This window comes from Melanostigma gelatinosum, assembly GCF_949748355.1.
Source record: "Melanostigma gelatinosum genome assembly, chromosome: 13".
NCBI classification, from domain to species: Eukaryota; Metazoa; Chordata; class Actinopteri; order Perciformes; family Zoarcidae; genus Melanostigma; species Melanostigma gelatinosum.
In genome coordinates this window covers 9,841,355-9,860,346 of record NC_136646.1, presented here as the reverse complement: position 1 = coordinate 9,860,346, position 18,992 = coordinate 9,841,355, and the positions used below count along the sequence as shown (strand labels likewise).

The 18,992-nt window shown below is 45.6% G+C and overlaps 1 protein-coding gene across 2 annotated transcripts in view; it reads left to right on the top strand.

Annotated features, from left to right (window-relative positions):
• Positions 1 to 18,693, top strand: part of LOC306786825 (myosin-10) — a 44,853-nt gene extending 26,160 nt beyond the window's left edge. For both annotated transcript variants that reach the window (XM_079281708.1, XM_079281707.1), the window contains exons 7-42: positions 1,534 to 1,626; positions 2,258 to 2,321; positions 2,395 to 2,493; positions 2,953 to 3,096; positions 3,238 to 3,333; positions 3,947 to 4,065; positions 4,297 to 4,449; positions 4,578 to 4,751; positions 4,832 to 5,005; positions 7,084 to 7,198; positions 8,550 to 8,743; positions 9,071 to 9,192; positions 9,423 to 9,492; positions 9,665 to 9,825; positions 9,957 to 10,065; positions 10,193 to 10,324; positions 10,418 to 10,624; positions 10,733 to 10,870; positions 11,121 to 11,244; positions 11,344 to 11,515; positions 12,297 to 12,509; positions 12,621 to 12,765; positions 12,857 to 13,063; positions 13,693 to 13,797; positions 13,898 to 14,050; positions 14,140 to 14,388; positions 14,520 to 14,732; positions 14,826 to 15,038; positions 15,124 to 15,285; positions 15,367 to 15,495; positions 15,678 to 15,766; positions 16,111 to 16,234; positions 16,364 to 16,572; positions 16,709 to 16,817; positions 17,026 to 17,198; positions 17,353 to 18,693. In XM_079281708.1, the coding sequence (XP_079137834.1) occupies positions 1,534 to 1,626; positions 2,258 to 2,321; positions 2,395 to 2,493; positions 2,953 to 3,096; positions 3,238 to 3,333; positions 3,947 to 4,065; positions 4,297 to 4,449; positions 4,578 to 4,751; positions 4,832 to 5,005; positions 7,084 to 7,198; positions 8,550 to 8,743; positions 9,071 to 9,192; positions 9,423 to 9,492; positions 9,665 to 9,825; positions 9,957 to 10,065; positions 10,193 to 10,324; positions 10,418 to 10,624; positions 10,733 to 10,870; positions 11,121 to 11,244; positions 11,344 to 11,515; positions 12,297 to 12,509; positions 12,621 to 12,765; positions 12,857 to 13,063; positions 13,693 to 13,797; positions 13,898 to 14,050; positions 14,140 to 14,388; positions 14,520 to 14,732; positions 14,826 to 15,038; positions 15,124 to 15,285; positions 15,367 to 15,495; positions 15,678 to 15,766; positions 16,111 to 16,234; positions 16,364 to 16,572; positions 16,709 to 16,817; positions 17,026 to 17,198; positions 17,353 to 17,506 (5,307 nt within the window). In that variant the 3' untranslated portion in view covers positions 17,507 to 18,693. The remainder of the gene's footprint in view (positions 1 to 1,533; positions 1,627 to 2,257; positions 2,322 to 2,394; positions 2,494 to 2,952; positions 3,097 to 3,237; positions 3,334 to 3,946; positions 4,066 to 4,296; positions 4,450 to 4,577; positions 4,752 to 4,831; positions 5,006 to 7,083; positions 7,199 to 8,549; positions 8,744 to 9,070; positions 9,193 to 9,422; positions 9,493 to 9,664; positions 9,826 to 9,956; positions 10,066 to 10,192; positions 10,325 to 10,417; positions 10,625 to 10,732; positions 10,871 to 11,120; positions 11,245 to 11,343; positions 11,516 to 12,296; positions 12,510 to 12,620; positions 12,766 to 12,856; positions 13,064 to 13,692; positions 13,798 to 13,897; positions 14,051 to 14,139; positions 14,389 to 14,519; positions 14,733 to 14,825; positions 15,039 to 15,123; positions 15,286 to 15,366; positions 15,496 to 15,677; positions 15,767 to 16,110; positions 16,235 to 16,363; positions 16,573 to 16,708; positions 16,818 to 17,025; positions 17,199 to 17,352) is intronic.
• The last annotated feature ends 299 nt before the right edge of the window (positions 18,694 to 18,992 follow it).

Below are 18,992 nucleotides of genomic sequence, written 5' to 3'. Positions count from 1 at the left end.
AACGAATTTTGCAGCTGCGAACTCAGTTATCGGGGTCAATGTGACACGCACGGAGGAACTTCCTGCTTCAATCGACCGCATTTACCATCAACACTGATTGGACAACAACATACATACAAACGGTGGAATCAGACCGCAGCCACACGAAACATCTCTCCTCAAATGTTGAATGCCGAGCTTCATCTTTTACATGTCAGTGAAGTGAATATGTTACGCTGTATGTAAAATGAAGATATCAATGACGAAACATGACGGCAGTTGATCAAATGCTTCATCTCTTCATGCATGTGTCCCATTGGTGGTGTACTCTAGATGCATGTGTGGAGTTTGAACAGCATTCAAGTTAAGAATGCAGTGGTGTTTTCTATAGCCTCGATAGCTGTGATAATATTATTCCAGTAAGCAACACTATCCTTCAATCCACATGTGGCTTTTGCTGCCCAGACAATAACCGAACACGGGGGATGTTTCCACGTGGATGTTCTGGCCTCACCTGGATCTTCAGATTTTATTCCACAATGTTTCCCAGAAGTAACACAAATGAGAAAAAAAATTCCCCCAACCCCATCTTTTGTCTCTCACGCTCGCTACCAAGATTTATATTTTCTGGCTCACCTATTCTCAGCGTGATTTATCCGGTAGATATTTTTCCTTCTCCCCTAAACCAATACCTGATGTTTCTGTGTCCTCTTTAAAATGGAATATCTTCAGAAGCAGAGTCGTAGCTGCAACCTCTAACCTGCAGCTTTGAGCGCAGACAATCCGGGTGAATGCGAGATTAATGTGCCGTGTTTCAGTAGCTTTAACTCGAACCATAAGGTGGAGGAGAGAGGTCTGAAACGGGGGGAGATGAAGTGGTGGAGAGGAGGTAAAGCAGACCAGAGGCGACCAGACTTTCAGCTTTCTCTCAGTGAGAAAGACAAATAGGAGAGATTGCGTCATGCGGAGGGCATGTTGAGGTTTTTGGGGCTGTAGGGAATGTCCCAACCGCCTATCTATCCAGCTTTTGAGATTTGGGAGGAAGCCATCTTTACCGCCACGGTGGTACGTATATATATACAGTATATAGGGGTATATCACCATAACCACAGGAATGTGCAGACCGGACGAAGGCTCTCACTAATCAATCCAAACTAACCACAACTGTTGGGCATATGTGGAAACTCACTCGCTGTGTTGCCGTTGTGGTTTTATGAGTTCCGTCCAAACAGTTTGGTAATCTTGGCTCACGAAACTTGTCGAGTCCTCCTGACAAAAATCACATCGTGCTGCAGTTGACCAAAGTAGAGCCAGCAGGGCCATGATGAATTGCTGACTGTCTGAAAGATTGGTTTAGCATATTAACGTGGCGACATTTTTCTCTTGTTGCTCTTTTCCGAAGTAATCGAGCTTGACCAGCTTGTGTGTGTGTGTGTGTGTGTTTTGGCAGACAGAAGCATGTGATTAACAGAGATAAAGATGAATTACGTGGTGCCAGACATAAGAAATGTTTGACAGCTAGTTTGCTTCTTACCTCTCCGTCTTTCTCCACAGGGTGAGTTGGAACGCCAGCTCCTGCAAGCCAACCCCATCCTTGAGTCCTTTGGCAATGCCAAGACAGTGAAGAATGACAACTCATCCCGCTTTGTGAGTTCTCCGTTTATGTTGAAATGATCATTTGTTTGATTCAACCTGAGGGGAAACGGATTCATGTTAACTCCAGGTTGTCTATCAGTGCCTTAAATATGTACAAAGAAATGTAAATAATTAAAACCCAAAACCTCCTGCTTCATGTCATTCAATGCCATTCTGCAAATATTTCTTTTGGGGCTCTTTATTTAAAAGATATAACTTTTAAGTATTTGATAAAAACGGTTAAAGGTTTTGTTTTTTTAATACTTCCTGGTTCTCTGATACAATCATTTCCTGAAAATCTAATATTTGAAAAATGTCGTATTTTAATTAATCACACGCTGTCTCAGATGAGAAGCAATGAAGACCAGTAGACACACACACACACACACACACACACACACACACATACGTACATCCACACGTTCACCTTCAGGAAACCACAGACATGGCTGACATTCCCTCTCACCTGTTAACCTGTGCCATTTTGTTCTCACTGTGTCTCTGTCGTCTGCGTGAAACCACAAAGTGATATTTAACATGCAACGCGCTGACATCATAGACTTTTTTTCAATTGAACCTGTGAAGTTTTAGCAAGTTCAACAAGGTTTTCTTTTAACATAAACATGCATCTTGTTTTCTGCAGGGCAAGTTCATCAGAATCAACTTTGACGTCACAGGCTACATCGTTGGGGCCAATATTGAAACTTGTATCCTCGTTACTGAGACCGGCTGTTGTTTTGTGCTGTAATTTCCTGGTCAGTCCTTAACCTTTGCCCTCAGACCTCCTGGAGAAGTCGAGAGCCATCAGACAGGCCAAAGATGAGAGGACCTTCCACATTTTCTACCGCCTGCTGGCAGGGGCAGGGGAGCATCTCCGAAGTGAGTGCTGTGTGCAGAGCAATCAGGATAAACAAAAGCACCGGAGCAATGACGGCCAGCTTTCCTGTTGGTGCCAGTTTGCCTCAGGCGAGAAAAGGAGCGTTTTAAAGGAAGCTGGTTTGAATTAGCACCGGCCAACTAATCTTCTTAGCTTGTTAACTTTTAATTTAGCTTGTTAGTACATTGTTTCATGATGCAGACCGTGTTCAGACAGCATATTTGTCTTGGTCTTAGTGGATTTAGAAGGTCACTTGATCTCTCCCGCACTCATTTTGAGTCTAGACTGAATTCTCTATGTTGAACATGGATGCAAATGTAACACATCCATCAAACAATTTGAATTACTTGTGAGGGTAAATCCACATGCATCACGGTCTTAATACACACCATCCAAATATATCAGCATGAATAAGAGCATACTGATGAAATAACTTGACGATCATCTTTTTCCTTCTGCAGCGGACCTGCTCCTCGAAGGCTTTAACGACTATCGTTTCTTGTCAAACGGTAACGTTACCATCCCTGGCCAGCAGGACAAGGATAACTTCCAGGAGACTCTGGATGCCATGCACATCATGAGCTTCTCCCATGACGAGATTGTCTGTGAGTAGAAGCTTCCAGATGTGCCCTGAACCGCTATCTATAATTCCATTTGTTTGTTTCCTCTCTTACTGTGCCATTACCTAATCTCCCCCCCCCCCCCCCCCTCTGGGGATCGCTGAAATGTTATCTTGTCCTTGCCAGGCATGTTGAAGGTGGTCTCTGCAGTGCTGCAGTTTGGCAACATTGTCTTTAAGAAAGAGAGGAACACTGATCAGGCCTCCATGCCTGAGAACACAGGTAAACGTCCAACACCCAGTAAAATGCGTACACACACACACACACACACACTTCCTCGCTCAAGTCAGTCATGATTCACAAATCCAGAAAATGAGATGACTGTGTGTTTTCCACCACCTGTTGTGGTGGAAGCTGAAGAGTCATTTCCATATATATATACACACACACAATATACTCATTCACTGTGAGCGCATACTTTATGAGGACCTGATAACACTGAAGTTAGATTGTGTGTCTCCTTATATTGGCTTGGATCAGCATCAGATGTTCCTGCAGTCTGTACACAGACTGTTCATGACTATACAAATATTCACATTCCTTTCAGTGCAAGAAAGAAGAAAGTCTAATGAACATATAAAATGGTTGGTTTTATTCTGCTGTCTGCTGTTATAGGGTCAGATCCATGAAACATACTGATCATAGTTCCCTATAAGCTCTCTAAAGCTAAAACCCTGACTCATTACGTTGTCTCAACCCAGCCAGCAGATGCAGAATTTGATTTTGTTGAATTTGATTTTTTATCGTGAAAAAAAGCACCAATCTGTTTTTGTATGAAATCTGAAATTGATATTGAGCAATGTGTGACGTGCCTCCTGCTTCCTTGCACTCCCAGTGGCGCAGAAGCTCTGTCACCTGCTTGGAATGAATGTTATGGAGTTCACCAGAGCCATCCTCACCCCGAGGATCAAAGTGGGACGAGACTACGTACAGAAGGCACAGACCAAAGAGCAGGTAAGGCGCCATTTGACTCTATTGTTTCTATTCCACGTTTATTCATATCTTTGCTTTGATATCTCTCTGTTTACAGGACACCTCACTTTTGCACACGATAAATCAACAACACTCTAACTATAACAGCATCACAAAGTTTATATTGGCATAGTTCCGCTCATGGCTCAGTGGGCCATGTATCATTTAGGGTTGTAAGTCCTCTGTGGTTACTCACTCTGGTTGTTTCCTCAGGCTGACTTTGCTGTTGAAGCCCTGGCCAAGGCAACATATGAGCGTCTGTTCCGCTGGCTGGTCCACCGCATCAACAAGGCCCTGGACCGGACCAAACGCCAGGGCGCATCTTTCATCGGCATCCTGGATATCGCTGGCTTTGAAATCTTTGAGGTGCTGATTGTGGTGTTTTGTAACACGAACACAACTCAAACTACCTTCTGGATATTGAAGTTTTGTTTCTTTAAATGTAGATAAAACAGAATCCAACGAATCAACTTCTGCTTTACGCTTCCTTTCAGCTGAACTCATTTGAGCAGCTGTGCATCAACTACACCAATGAGAAGCTGCAGCAGCTCTTCAACCACACCATGTTCATCCTGGAGCAGGAGGAGTACCAGAGGGAGGGCATCGAGTGGAGCTTCATCGACTTCGGCCTGGACCTGCAGCCCTGCATCGACCTCATTGAGAGGCCGGTCAGTGTTTCCCTCATCTGTGTGTGTGAGTGTGTGTCTGCCTATGAATGTGTGTGTGAAACGATTCCCTTTCTCCTCAGACCAACCCGCCTGGTATCCTCGCTCTGCTGGATGAGGAGTGCTGGTTTCCCAAGGCAACCGACAAGACCTTCATAGACAAGGTGCTGCAGGAGCAGGGCACCCACACCAAGTTTCAGAAGCCCCGACAGCTCAAGGACAAAGCTGACTTCTGCGTCATTCACTACGCAGGAAAGGTTTGTATTTCAGGCCCATTACGCTGTGTTGCATTCTGACTGCTCTCTTGGGAACGGTAGCTTGTTGGACCTTCTACCCTAAGTATGCTGCTACTCCTAAAATGGAGCTCCTAACAAACACCTTTTAGAAACAAACACTATTCATGTCCTCTCTACAGCCTCAGATCCGTCCATGTCTTTTCCTTATGCAGCAGCTGTGTTTCTGGCCCGTTGTCAAGCCTTTCTCGGAGGCACAGATTCAGCTCCCTTGAAGGCACAGTTAAGCCGGTCATTGCCTGAAAACAAAAGCCCAGTTGTCGTCCTGCTGCTGTAGGAAACTCACATCTGGTTCACATTGGTGTGCTGTTGAGTCTTTGGTGCCTGGTGATTACGTCACGTGAAGGTTTTTTTCCTTCAACTTTCACCTCTGTGGTGGTGGTGGTCTGCCATCTGCAAAGAGAAAACGATACTCCACAACATTCCAGAGAGGAAGCTTGTCAGTCGCAGCACGAAAGCTGATATCATCCCTAGAGTGGTGGTTTGATTCGGTCTACCTGGCTCTTCTTCCTGACTTGCACATGTGTGTGTGTGTGTGTGTGTGTGTATGAACACAGTGAAGAGCATCAGTCCTGGACCTGAGCCTTGCCCTGACAAACATGTGAACGTCTCAGATTCAGCCCGATGTCAAACAGCTAGTATTCGATACTGGAGCCAACATTAAATCTGAAATAAACCCTGCATGACAAAGTGATACCGAAGAGGAAAATAAGTGCAAACACAGTGAGTTTGCTTTTTCCCGGATTCGGATGAAACCCACATGGAATTCTTCCATTCCTCATCTCAGGTTGCCGACCGTGTCAATTCTTTCTTATTACGTTCTGCTCTCCTCGTACGTTGGACGTTTGAGGAACACATCCAAGTAAAAGTCATCATCGTGTTACGGAGACTAATCCCATCAACACTCTGTGGTCCAGTTAGACCTCACTGCTGTCAGTCAAATATATATATATAATATGCAAATAATATAAAGTTATATAACCCAACAATTATTGCATTTATGTCACTATTGTGCATCACTTATGTCCTGAACTTTTCTACCATCCTTGTATCTATTATTGCCCCATGTCAGCACATGCAGCACATCTGGTGCTGCCTTTTGTTTTGCACAGACCGCTGCTGACAGGTGAAGCAACAGCATTTCATTCTTTCACACTGCTATCACTGGGGTGCAACAGTGATGAAGGGAAAGAAGTGGATGACGTATATCAACAGTCATGAAGGAAATCTGATTTGATGCCGAGTTGCTTTGCTATTTTTTGCTGTTGGGGCGCTGAACCTTGTGCAACCAAATAATATCAGATGTTTGTGGAATAATTACATTGTAGCCTGTTTCAGTTTCAGGTGTAGGTAATTCTATTGTTTTAATCATTTGTTGTAGCTAAAACATGTCTGTTCAGAACGGGCCACATGACCTGTGGTGATGCTTGCAGCTCATACAAACAACTTCAACTTCACCCTATAGATTCATTATGATGTTTAGATATTACAAGTATTGCATTATGTTAATATTCTAACTTATTGTACGCCGAAATAAAATGCCCTCAAAGCACTTAGAAATATGCAAGTCAACTGTACAGCCTACTGTTACTGTGTACTTCTACTTCGAAGGAAAACTTCGTAGTCCTACGTTTACTTGACAGAGACGTGTTACTGGTTCTTTTGCAGATTCAGAATTGACCCACAAAATACAATTATTATTGTTATTCATCAAACTATCCTCATCATATAGGAACTGAAGGCTCTCTCTTTCACGCTTCACTTGACGTAAACATTCAAATGCAAGACGTTCACTGTGCGGTATTATTTGCACTTTGGATTGAAGTTGCAATGGCAGAGTTGCTCTGTTTCTTATGGGCGATGCGCTGGCGCTCCTCGACTCTAGGGAAGTGAAGAAGAGCTCGATGGTGACGTTATGCGTGTAAAGGAGAGCGCTTCTCAAGACATGCGAAGGACAGACAGACATGATTTATTTCTTCTGTGTTTGGGATTTGCAACGAACACACAGTGAGAGCGTTGTGTTGTTGTCTCTGTTTCTCCAGGTGGACTATAAAGCTGATGAATGGCTTATGAAGAACATGGATCCCCTGAATGACAACGTGGCCACGCTGCTGCACCAGTCGACTGACAAGTTTGTGGCTGAGCTCTGGAAGGACGGTGAGTCTCTTAACATTGATTGTTGGTGTCAAGGTCATTGAGCTTTTAACTGTACGAACGTAGGTTGTAAACTATTTAATCTGTGGCATGAATTCGAGATAAACATGCACTTTTATCAGTCATCCGTCCAGAATGATGGGCACAAAAAGAAGGGAAATATATTCTCCGCTCTCTCGCTCTTCTATCAGTTTCTTTCAGCAGTGAGATTGATGCTTTCTCTAATGTGGGAGGAGTTTTGCCAGCAAAAACATGAAGTGTAACAACATTCATCTCTCAGAGCTGAATGACGGATTCATTGCTAATCCTGTTTTTCCTCCCCCAGTGAGTGCACTGTTCATATTTCAGTTAGCCGTCGTAGTCATTTTTATTTGACATTTGTTATTTTTGGACTCACTTTCTCCTCATAAATGTTCGGCTGTGGTAGCTCAACACTGGCTTTGTTAATAGACGGTACATGTTCTTTATTATTACAGTGCATGAACTGATACATACTCTTCAGCTAAAAGCTAATTAATGCCTGTGAAGGGTTGTGTGTCTGTGTGTGAGTGATGGGTGTAAGAGCTGGCCTGCCCACTTTATTTCTCTCTCACTCTCCTGTCTTCTTCCTCTGTCCGTGTCTCTGTCGCTGTAGACATTCAGACGTTTCAGAGAGCCTCTTTCTATGACAATGTGTCTGGGCTCCATGAAGCTCCAGGTGAATGACAGTAACACTTTAACCCACTGGCTTCTCCTCATCCTTGGCACTGGAGGGATCATTGGTTCCCCTGTCCTGTCCTGGCTGCACTGTGCACCCCTCTAAAACGTCCCCTCTGGCTTTGCATGGCTATAAAGACTTCTGACACTTAAGACATTTCATTCTTTCACGAGTGCTGGTGGCTGTCACTCTAAAAAAAGGAAAAATATCCTCTATCCGATGAATAGATATTTAGTCTATGCAAAGCTGGCATCAATAGCAGTCCACCGATCCACTGATAAAGTTACATTAAAAAGGATCCCAGTAACGATTCAATCTTTTGTGCTTAACTCGGAGCATGTCAGAGCTAACAGCAGATGGAAAGAGATACAAATGTCCAAATGAATTTGACGCCATCGTCTGTCTTCATGCTTCATCACAACATAAGAAAAGAGCAAATCCTGCTCGGTTGAAGACTTCATCCTTTATTGGCAACATCTCCTGATGAATATCCACATTGGATTTAGATAAAAGACTTACAAGTCATCGGCTTTTCTCTTTTCTACGTTCATGTCAATAGCACGACACGCATTTGTCAGTAAAACCCGCATCACAATATCTCTGCATTAATGCAGTTCTCTCTCTCTTGTTTCTCTTCACATCATTTTTCATCACCAGTCGACAGAATCGTGGGTCTGGACCAGGTGGCGGGCATGAACGAGACGGCGTTTGGCGCCGCCTACAAGACGAAGAAGGGCATGTTCCGCACCGTGGGACAGCTGTACAAGGAGCAGCTATCGAAGCTGATGGCCACACTGAGGAACACCAACCCCAACTTTGTCCGCTGCATCATCCCCAACCATGAGAAGAGGGTGAGTTTAGATCGTCACAGGGACCCCTCACTGCCTGCTGGACTGAGAAACTGCTCCACTCAATCTGTTGACCGAGCAAGGCCAGAGTTTGGGTTTCAAATGCCATTTCTAGTACATTATATATCACTGAGACCACATTTATACATTCTGTGGATTTGTTTCAACAATCATGTTTACAGCAATGTATGCTCGAGGACAAACACACGACAGTGTTTGTTACTGAAACTTAAATTAAAATGCAGCCCATTCAAATGTATGAACACAGAACCTTTACCCATACATTCAAATGTTCTTCTTCATCTCCTTGTTCGTCTCCCTCTTCCCCAGGCTGGTAAACTGGACCCGCACCTGGTTCTGGACCAGCTGAGGTGTAATGGTGTCCTGGAGGGGATTCGCATCTGCAGACAGGGCTTCCCCAACCGCATCGTCTTCCAGGAGTTCAGACAGAGGTAATGTAACGTCAACTTATCTAGTACGATATAAAATAACATGAGATAAACAGAATATCACAGAGATTGTTTATAAAAGTGTTTCATAGTCACAAATGTCTCCTTCTTTCCACTTCTTCTGACATGATGCATGGCTGATATATACCAGAATACTTTTTGCAGTGAATAAAAGATCGATCATGGATCCGGTGTCACCCTTGTCTTTGATGTTCTCTCTGCTCTGTGTCCAGGTATGAGATCCTCACCCCTAACGCCATCCCCAAGGGCTTCATGGACGGCAAGCAGGCCTGTGAGAGGATGGTAAGGACCCGGGTCTCGGTTCAGGACAAATGAAATGATCTCGACTGCTGCCTCAGAGGTCACAAGGCTCACATTTGAAACAAGGGTCCTCCTTTATTATTTATCATTTTTATGATCCTTCAGGTACCTCCAGTAGCCCTTTCCCCCTTCAACGTCTCCCTGTCTCTGATAGATTAAAGCCCTGGAGCTGGACGGTAACCTGTTCCGTATCGGCCAGAGTAAGATCTTCTTCAGGGCCGGAGTCCTGGCCCACCTGGAGGAAGAGAGGGACCTGAAGATCACCGACATCATCATTTACTTCCAGTCCGTCTGCCGGGGTTACCTGGCACGCAAGTAAGGGTCGCTCTGTGGCTGCTGTCTGCAACTGAAATGCAGTCGTTTCTATGTGTCTGATCACAAAAAGGAGGTTTTACTGTTGTCTCACTCTGTCTTTCTTCTCTTCGTCGCTCGTTGTAATGCTTCAGGGCCTTTGCAAAGAAGCAGCAGCAGCTCAGTGCTCTGAAGGTTCTCCAGAGGAACTGCGCTGCCTACTTGAAGCTTCGTCACTGGCAGTGGTGGAGACTCTTCACCAAGGTTTGTACATTGTCACGGGTGTTTGTGCAACAGACGCCATTTGTTTTGAGTCTCGAGGTAACTAATCTCAGATGTGTGAGTGGAGAGATCGTCCTCTGAAATGTCTTGTGTTCATCCGTACCCGCAGGTGAAGCCTCTGCTGCAGGTGACCAGGCAGGAGGAGGAGATGCAGGCTAAGGATGAGGAGCTGGTCAAGGTGAAGGAGAAGCAGACCAAGGTGGAGGGAGAGCTGGTGGAGATGGAGCGGAAACACCAGCAGGTCAGTCACAACTGCAGCAATACAAGATCAACTGCATAGATTTCTTTAGGACGCACGATTAAACATCTTTTCAAAACTTTTTTTTATGTGTAGTTAGTTGAGGAGAAGAACATCCTAGCAGAGCAGCTGCAGGCAGAGACGGAGCTGTTCGCAGAGGCTGAGGAGATGAGAGCTCGCCTGGCTTCCAAAAAGCAAGAGCTGGAGGAGATCCTTCATGACCTGGAGTCCCGGCTGGAGGAAGAAGAGGAGAGGAACCAGAGCCAGCAGAACGAGAAGAAGAAGATGCAGTCCCATGTCCAGGTGTGTCCCATTGACGTACCGGTTACTGAAAAACAATGTTTGCACTCTTTTAAATGACTGAAATACAAAAATATGTCTGCTACTATGATTAAATACTTGTGTGAGCAGGACCTGGAAGAACAGTTGGATGAAGAGGAGTCTGGCAGGCAGAAGCTGCAGCTGGAGAAAGTGACGACTGAGGCTAAATTGAAGAAATTCGAAGAGGACATTTTGCTACTCGAAGACCAGAACTCCAAATTTCTCAAGGTGAGAGAGCGAGAGAGAGTGTGAGTTCTGCAAGTCTACATTCAAGCTGAGGGTTTTGGATGGAAAGGGATATTGTGTCAAAATGTGAAAGTTGATTTTGAATTAGAGATGGAGGGTCTCTCAGTCTCCAAGAGGCTCTTCTCTGCGCTGGGTAGTAAGATACAGGCAAACGTTTCAGATCATGAGAATATGTTGATGCTGAGTTGAGAGGCCAGCTGTTTGCTAACCTTCCCGCCTCTCTCTCCTTCAGGAAAAGAAGCTGTTGGACGACAGAGTCAACGAGATGACGTCCATGCTAGCCGAAGAGGAAGAAAAGGCCAAGAACCTGGGCAAGGTCAAGAACAAGCAGGAGATCATGATGGTCGACCTGGAGGGTAAAAGGAGTGATGCAAAATACAGAATAGTAAAAACCTGTAGAGTTAATGTTTCTTGGTGTTCTATGAAACTATCGCATCCTCTCTTTTCTAATTCAGAGAGACTAAAGAAGGAGGAGAAGACCCGTCAGGAGCTAGAGAAGGCGAAGAGGAAGCTGGATGGGGAGACGTCCGACTTCCAGGACCAGATCGGCGAGCTGCAGGCCCAGACGGAGGAGCTGAAGGTTCTGCTGGGGAAGAAAGAGGATGAGCAGCAGACCATGTTGGCTAGGTAGGCGATACCGGGGCCGCCATAGACGAGCTCAGCGGAGTGTGGCATAGCATTTGTGTGAGCCAAATATGGATGCTTAGAGTTCTGATATTGAGTCATTGAGATTCTGCTTGATGAGGTGAGTCACTCTGAGATAAGCGCTGCATAGCTGTACAGAATGGTCACACCTGCTGTTTTATATCCAGCATTGCATTGGACTGGCAGCACTCCAGACGAGTGTGCAGCAGTGATGTTATTGTTGACATGCTGCCTGGATTTATTCACTGATTCTCACTGCATTGGAATGTGTTTGCGATGTGTGACGTTATCTTTGGTGTGCATGTTATTTGCGTGGTATTAATGTGCAGTTGTGCATGTAGGACCTTGATGTTAGGTGGTCTCAACAACATAAAAGGTCCTTTGAATGTCCCGCACAGAAAACTGTACCCTCAACCGCTGTATACAACAGTCTATCAGTCTCTGCTGCCACGCAGTGGAGGTTTTACACAATGACAGCGTTGACTCTGGACTAAATGTGTTTTTTTTTATAAACAAACAAGTTGAACAGACCGAATTAATCGGGTGTTTCTGACATATATGTAAAAATCCACCCCCCAAAACAACTAAAAGAGATACTTTTTCGAGCATAAATAGCTCAGGCGCATCTTATTTTAGTGGAAAACAGAAGTGAGTTTCCAGGTTTTATTTTTCCAATGTCATACCGTCACAGTCCCAATATTGTGCTCACCTGCCATCTGAGAATCTGTTGCATGTTCTTTTCAACGTTCTTGGTGATTAACAGAGGGGAAGACGAGGTGAGCCAGAAGAACAACGCTCTGAAACAGGTGAGGGAGCAGCAGGCCCAGCTGTCGGAGCTGCAGGAGGACCTCGAGTCAGAGAAAATCTCCAGGAATAAGGCTGAGAAGCTCAAGAGGGACTTGAGCGAAGAGCTTGAGGCTCTGAAGACTGAGCTCGAGGACACCCTTGATACAACCGCTGCCCAGCAGGAATTAAGGTACTCTCCATTTTATGTTTATAACATAGACAGTAGGGCATTTTGTCATATAATTATCATTATTAAGTCAACAGGAAAGTCGAGACTTTTCCATTTACCTACTCTCTGCAGGACCAAGCGTGAACAGGAGGTTACGGAGCTGAAGAAGACAATCGAGGAGGAGACTAACAACCACGAATCTCAGTTCCAGGAGATGAGACAGAGGCACGCCACCGCCTTGGAAGAGCTGTCTGAACAGCTGGAGCAGGCCAAGCGGGTAACGCCTTTCCACAATCCACCATCTAATACCACAGGACTAACAATCCACCGACGAGACCACACTCATGTTTGTTCTTGCTCATGTCTAGTTCAAGGCCAACCTGGAGAAGACCAAGCAGAGCCAGGAGAGTGCCAACAAGGAGCTGGCCAACGAGGTCAAGGGCCTGCAGCAGGGAAAGACAGAGTCCGAGCACAAGAGGAAGAAACAGGAGGCTCAGCTGCAGGAGTTCACGGCCAGAGTCACTGAGGGAGAGAGGGCCAAGGGAGAGCTGGCCGAACGGGCACACAAGCTGCAGGTGGGCATATTTGATGAAATGCAATGGAATCCCCTTGTCATTAATAATGAACATCAGCTTGTCAGAATTAACAACAAACTTTAATAATATAGCACCTTTCAAAAACGGTTTCAAAGTGCTGTACAATAAAAAAAATGATCAAAGTCACTCAGATCAAGATATAAGCAAGATAAAATCATCAAACTAGAGACGGCAAATGTGTGAACCCTTGTAGATGCATAAAGGGCTTTTCCCACAGAATGCAACCACGGCACCACAAACCCATCATCTCTAAGTGCTTGCACAATGCTAACATGGCTCATTGCCGCCATGTTCCCAGCGCTTGATGCTCATCTCAATACACAAAAATGAGTTTGCGTCTTTGCCCTGCTCCACACTTGAATCATTTCATTCTAAACTGTTCTTTATACAGTTATGTGAGGTACTTTAATGGTGCAGTTCAAAGGAAAAGCTGCATGCAAAGTTGACTTCTTACAGTTGCAGGTGTGACAAACTATATTACATACAGTTTGTCTGTGATTATTTAGTTGGACCATTTATGTGAAAAAAAGATGTGGTGTTAAAATCTTCTACGGATACTTTTGACTTGCATTGATGACCTAGTTTCACTGTGGTACCTCTCCATCCAGACTGAGTTGGACAATGTGTCTGCCATTCTGGAAGACTCAGAAAGGAAGGGCATCAAGATGGCCAAAGACGTCGCTGGACTAGACGGTCAGCTGCAGGACACACAGGTGACTGATCTCTGAGCAGTAATCATCAATCCACAGTGTCAGTGTCGATTATATTCTTCTGTGTAACTAACCGGACAAATATATTGTTGTTTGTTTTTAGGAGCTGCTCCAGGAGGAGACGCGTCAGAAACTAAACCTCAGCAGTCGCATACGCCAGCTGGAGGAGGAGAAGAACGCCCTGCAGGAGCAGCAGGAGGAGGATGAGGAGGCGTGCAAGAATCTAGAGAAACAGATGTTGACCATACAGGCTCAGGTCGGACTTGTGATCTCCGCTGAAGGAAACTATTTAAATAATATTCCTGTTGAATCTTTATTCTGAAGAATGATTTTTTTGTTTTTTAGCTGTCAGAGAGCAAGAAGAAGCTGGAGGACGATGTTGGAACTATAGACGGCCTGGAAGAGACCAAGAAGAAACTGCAGAAGGACTTTGAGCTGGCCAGCCAGCGACTGGAAGAGAAGACCATCGGTTTTGAAAAGATGGAGAAGACAAAGACCCGTCTGCAGCAGGAGCTGGATGATCTAACTGTAGACCTGGATCACCAGAGACAGATCGTCTCCAACCTGGAGAAGAAGCAGAAGAAGTTTGACCAGGTGAGTGGGTTTCGTTGGGGATATTTGCTGGGTTTTACAGATATGTCTTACTTTGGAAGCTTGTCTTAGATGTATTTTTAAATACTATAGTTTAATGCTGATCCGCACTCTGACATCCTCCTCCTCTGCAGATGCTGGCTGAGGAGAAGAGCATCTCGGCTCGTTACGCTGAGGAGCGTGACCGTGCTGAAGCTGAGGCCAGGGAGAAGGAGACCAAAGCTCTGTCCATGACCAGAGCTCTGGACGAGGCGCTGGAGGCCAAAGAGGAGCTGGAGAGGGTTAACAAGCAGCTCCGTGCTGAAATGGAAGATCTGATGAGCTCCAAGGACGACGTGGGCAAGAATGTGAGTGCGAGGGCTCAACGGAGCATGTTTAAATTACGGAGGACAATTGTAGCAGTACTCTCACCGATCATCCTCTATCTCCTCCACCGTCAGGTCCACGAGCTTGAGAAGTCCAAGCGCACTCTGGAGCAGCAGCTGGAGGAGATGAAGACTCAGCTGGAGGAGCTGGAGGACGAGCTGCAGGGCACCGAGGATGCCAAGCTGCGTCTGGAGGTCAACATGCAGGCCATGAAAGCCCAGTACGAGAGAGACCTCCAGGGCCGGGACGACCAGAACGATGAGAAGAAGAGAGCGCTGGTCAAGCAGGTGCAGGATCACACTCAACATCACACAACACTTTAACAACAGTTGAATCCAAGCACACGAATGACTTGTGCTGGCTCCCCATCAGGTGCGAGAGATGGAGGCGGAGTTGGAGGACGAGAGGAAGCAGAGGGGTTTGGCTGTAGCTGCTAAAAAGAAGCTGGAGATGGATTTGAAGGATATAGAGGGTCACATAGAAGGAGCCAACAAGGCTCGCGACGAAGCCATCAAACAGTTGCGCAAGTTACAGGTACGGATTTGATGTTTGAGTCTCCATTCAAACCACTCACATTCTAAGCAGCAATTCTCAGACACATGTTTCGTCCTGCAGGCCCAAATGAAGGACTACCAGCGAGAGCTGGAAGACGCCCGCGCTTCTAGAGATGATATTTTTGCCATATCCAAGGAAAACGAGAAGAAACTCAAGAGTCTGGAGGCTGAGATTGTACAGCTACATGAGGTACAGTGATGTGCGGATGTTTGTTGTGTCGCATGGTAGCCACTGTGCATAGTTAGGGTCGGAGGGTGTTTGAGAGGTCTTTTTACTGACTGTATATTCACGATGAAGTGTTGAATGGTCCCTCTCGGCATTATGATACACAAAGAAGTGCTTGTGTTTAACCTTTGACCTTTTTTCTGCAGGACCTGGCAGCATCTGAGAGGGGTCGGCGCCACGCAGAGCAGGAACGGGATGAGCTGCAAGATGAAATCTCAAACAGCACCTCCGGAAAGTCAGTTACAGTCATCTGTCGACAGATGCATATCGGTTTATTTTTCTTTTAATCTGCTCTCACCGGCCAGGTGGGTTGTTACACGGAACCACCTGAGAAGCCGTCATTGTAAACGGTTTGGAAAAACAGCATATATGCTTCAAACAGGCAAATATTACTGAAAGACTTTTCAATTCCTGAGCCCTGAGGATGATCTTTTAGAAGACATATTTCAGGGTTAAAAGAAAGATTTAACTCACCAAATCAGAAACCTTCTCATAAAACGATCTTTTGAAACTCCCACATGCTAGGAAGCAAAGAGTCCCAGGGCTCTTGGTCTTTAACTCGATACCTTTGTGTGTCAGGTCCGCTCTGATGGACGAGAAGAGGAGGCTGGAGGCTCGCATTGCTCAACTGGAGGAGGAGCTGGAGGAGGAGCAGGGTAACATGGAGCTACTCAACGACCGCTTCAGAAAGACCACTATGCAGGTGAGGCCTTCTTCAATGACCATCCCTATTTTCATTGGACGAATATTACATCGTTTCATTTGTAAGAACTCTTTACTAGCCTGTGCAAAATGATCAATGACGTGACGCTCCCTTGCCTCTGCGCCTCAGGTGGACACGCTGACTACAGAGTTGAGTGCCGAGCGCAGCACCGGCCAAAAGAGCGAAAACGCTCGCCAGCAACTGGAGCGCCAAAACAAGGAGCTGCGGGCCAAGCTGGGCGAGCTGGAGGGTTCTGTGAAGAACAGATTCAAGGCCTCCATCGCTGCCCTGGAGGCCAAGATAGGACAGCTGGAGGAACAGCTGGAGCAGGAGGCCAAGTGAGAATTCAATACACCGTCCTCCTACTTTAAACTGACAGCTAAAATATGAGATCAATGGAAACACATTTACGGGTTTAGCTGAAACGCTAAATCTTGCTTTGCTTCTCTAACCGTCACTCGTTCTCCACTGAAGGGAGCGAGCAGCCGCCAACAAGACTGTGAGAAGGACCGAGAAGAAGCTGAAAGAAATCTGCATGCAAGTGGAGGATGAGCGCCGCCATGCCGACCAGTTTAAAGAACAAGTACGTCTGTTGACGTTGACACTGATGCAATTAAGAGTTTTGCAAGAATTTGCCATTCGTCAAAATAGTTTAGCCCCACAAAGAGATCAATCACTGTTCCTGGTATTTTCCCTTCTGATCTTCTCGATTTATATGCGTTACATTAAAGCACTGATCATCATCGGGGACATTTCTTTTACTCGTTGGCGTGTCTGTGTGTGTGTGAAAGGTTGAAAAGGCTAGCTCTCGCATGAAGCAGCTGAAGCGTCAGCTGGAGGAGGCTGAGGAGGAGGCCACGAGGGCCAACGCCTCACGCAGGAAACTGCAGAGAGAGCTGGACGACGCCACCGAGGCCAGCGAGGGTCTGAGCCGCGAGGTTCACACACTCAAGAACCGCCTCAGGTACGCTAATGAGCATTAGAACACTGGGCTTTATTCATGACACCTGAGTGGGAATGAGCTCAAGTTTAAGTTGTGGGAGAGAAGTGGAAACCTTTTTTGCTTTGTTACCTTCCCTTGACCTCCGGTCCTCTCTTCCCCCCCCCCCCTCTTGCAGACGTGGCGGCCCCATCAGCTTCTCCTCCAGTCGGCCAGGCAGACGCCCGCTTCAGGTGGAGGGAACTTCCTTGGACCTCCTGTCAGACGATGAGCTGGAAAACAAAATCACCGACAACAATGCCAACGACACTCCGGCGCCCCAGCCAGAGTAGAACGAGAAAGCCGGAACTTTTGCTCGACGCATCGACTCTCAGTCCCAACAGTAATGCTTAGATTTTCCCAACTTGGAGAAAACAAAATCATACAGATATGAGCCAAACACACGCAGCATGATCTCGGCAAAAAGAAAACGACCTGTATTCCTGACCCTAAACCTAAAGCACGCACCAGCAGTTGGACCCCCAACGCTCTCCTTGCTGCACTGCTCTGCCTTACCTTCCTTCTCAAGCTGCAGGGCTTGATGTATGATATAATAGAAACTTCCATCATTGAGTATAGACTACTTCAGCCACCTGAATGGGAGAATGAGCTGCATCACCGATAGAAGTGCTTTTCTTTTAAAATAATGCACACGTGCACAAGTTGCTGGCCCGCTCGTACAGAGAAAAATATATGATCGTAATTTAAAATGCTTCCAAAACACGTTGCAACATTGGAAAGGAACAGATTATTATGAAAGCAGACAACTTTATTTTTGCATCTATCTCCAGTATGCCCGTCATATGAGTCAGTTGTGCTCGTTGAACTGTAACTGAAGAGTATTTTTCCCAGTCCTATGCTAGGATTGTTTGCTTGCATATGAATATAGAAATGTCTGTAAGCTGCCGTTGTCGCCTCAGCGCTGCAATACGTTGCTCCTCTGACAGTGTATGTTTGACAGTAGGTCTGTGTTGACTTGTAATTATTTGGTGCGAGAGCTGAAAGCAGCGATCACGCTCATGTTCTTTTGCTGACTTCTGCTGTGCCTTCCCCCCCCCCTCCCCCACTCATTTAAATAACTCAAAACCCATTTATGCCACATATACTGTTCATATATTGCCTAATTTCAATATTCAACCAGTTGCATTTGTAATGAACTATTAGTGGGGAAACTGATCTTCTGTCTGTCTATGTGACCACAATGATTGACATGTCAAACCGTGCGGGGTTCTTTGTAGATGGGTGCTATGACTTTTCTTATTGTTAACTTTTATATGTTTTGAGTTAAGATTGAAAGACTATCCAATAGACACCGACTGTATTTATATCTCTTGCTATTGTATACAGTATAAACTCAATTCATAGTCAAAATGCTCAGTATTGCACATTGATCAGCTGTATCTACGCTAATTATCATGACATGTACAGTTTGAGTTGTTAGGAGCCATATGATACATTAAAGTGTATGGAGCCCAATTCACTCTGAGTCCTACCGCCACTCATTGAGTTCGTCCTTGATGCCGTGTACGTTGATTGAATGCCCATCAACCCCATCGACCCCGACGCTTCAGGAAAGGTTTCCCAGGAAAATGCTTCTTCGGTTCTCAAGTTTCTCTTCTCCCTCCTTTTCCTCCACCTAGTAGTCCAGACGTCAGTGTGTTTAGAAACTGATAACTCTGAAGATATGTTTGTCACGCGGCGGTTTGACCATTTGCACCGTGTGCCTGTGTGTTTCAGACAAAGGAAAATTAAAACCAGATTGTATACGCCTGTATAAGT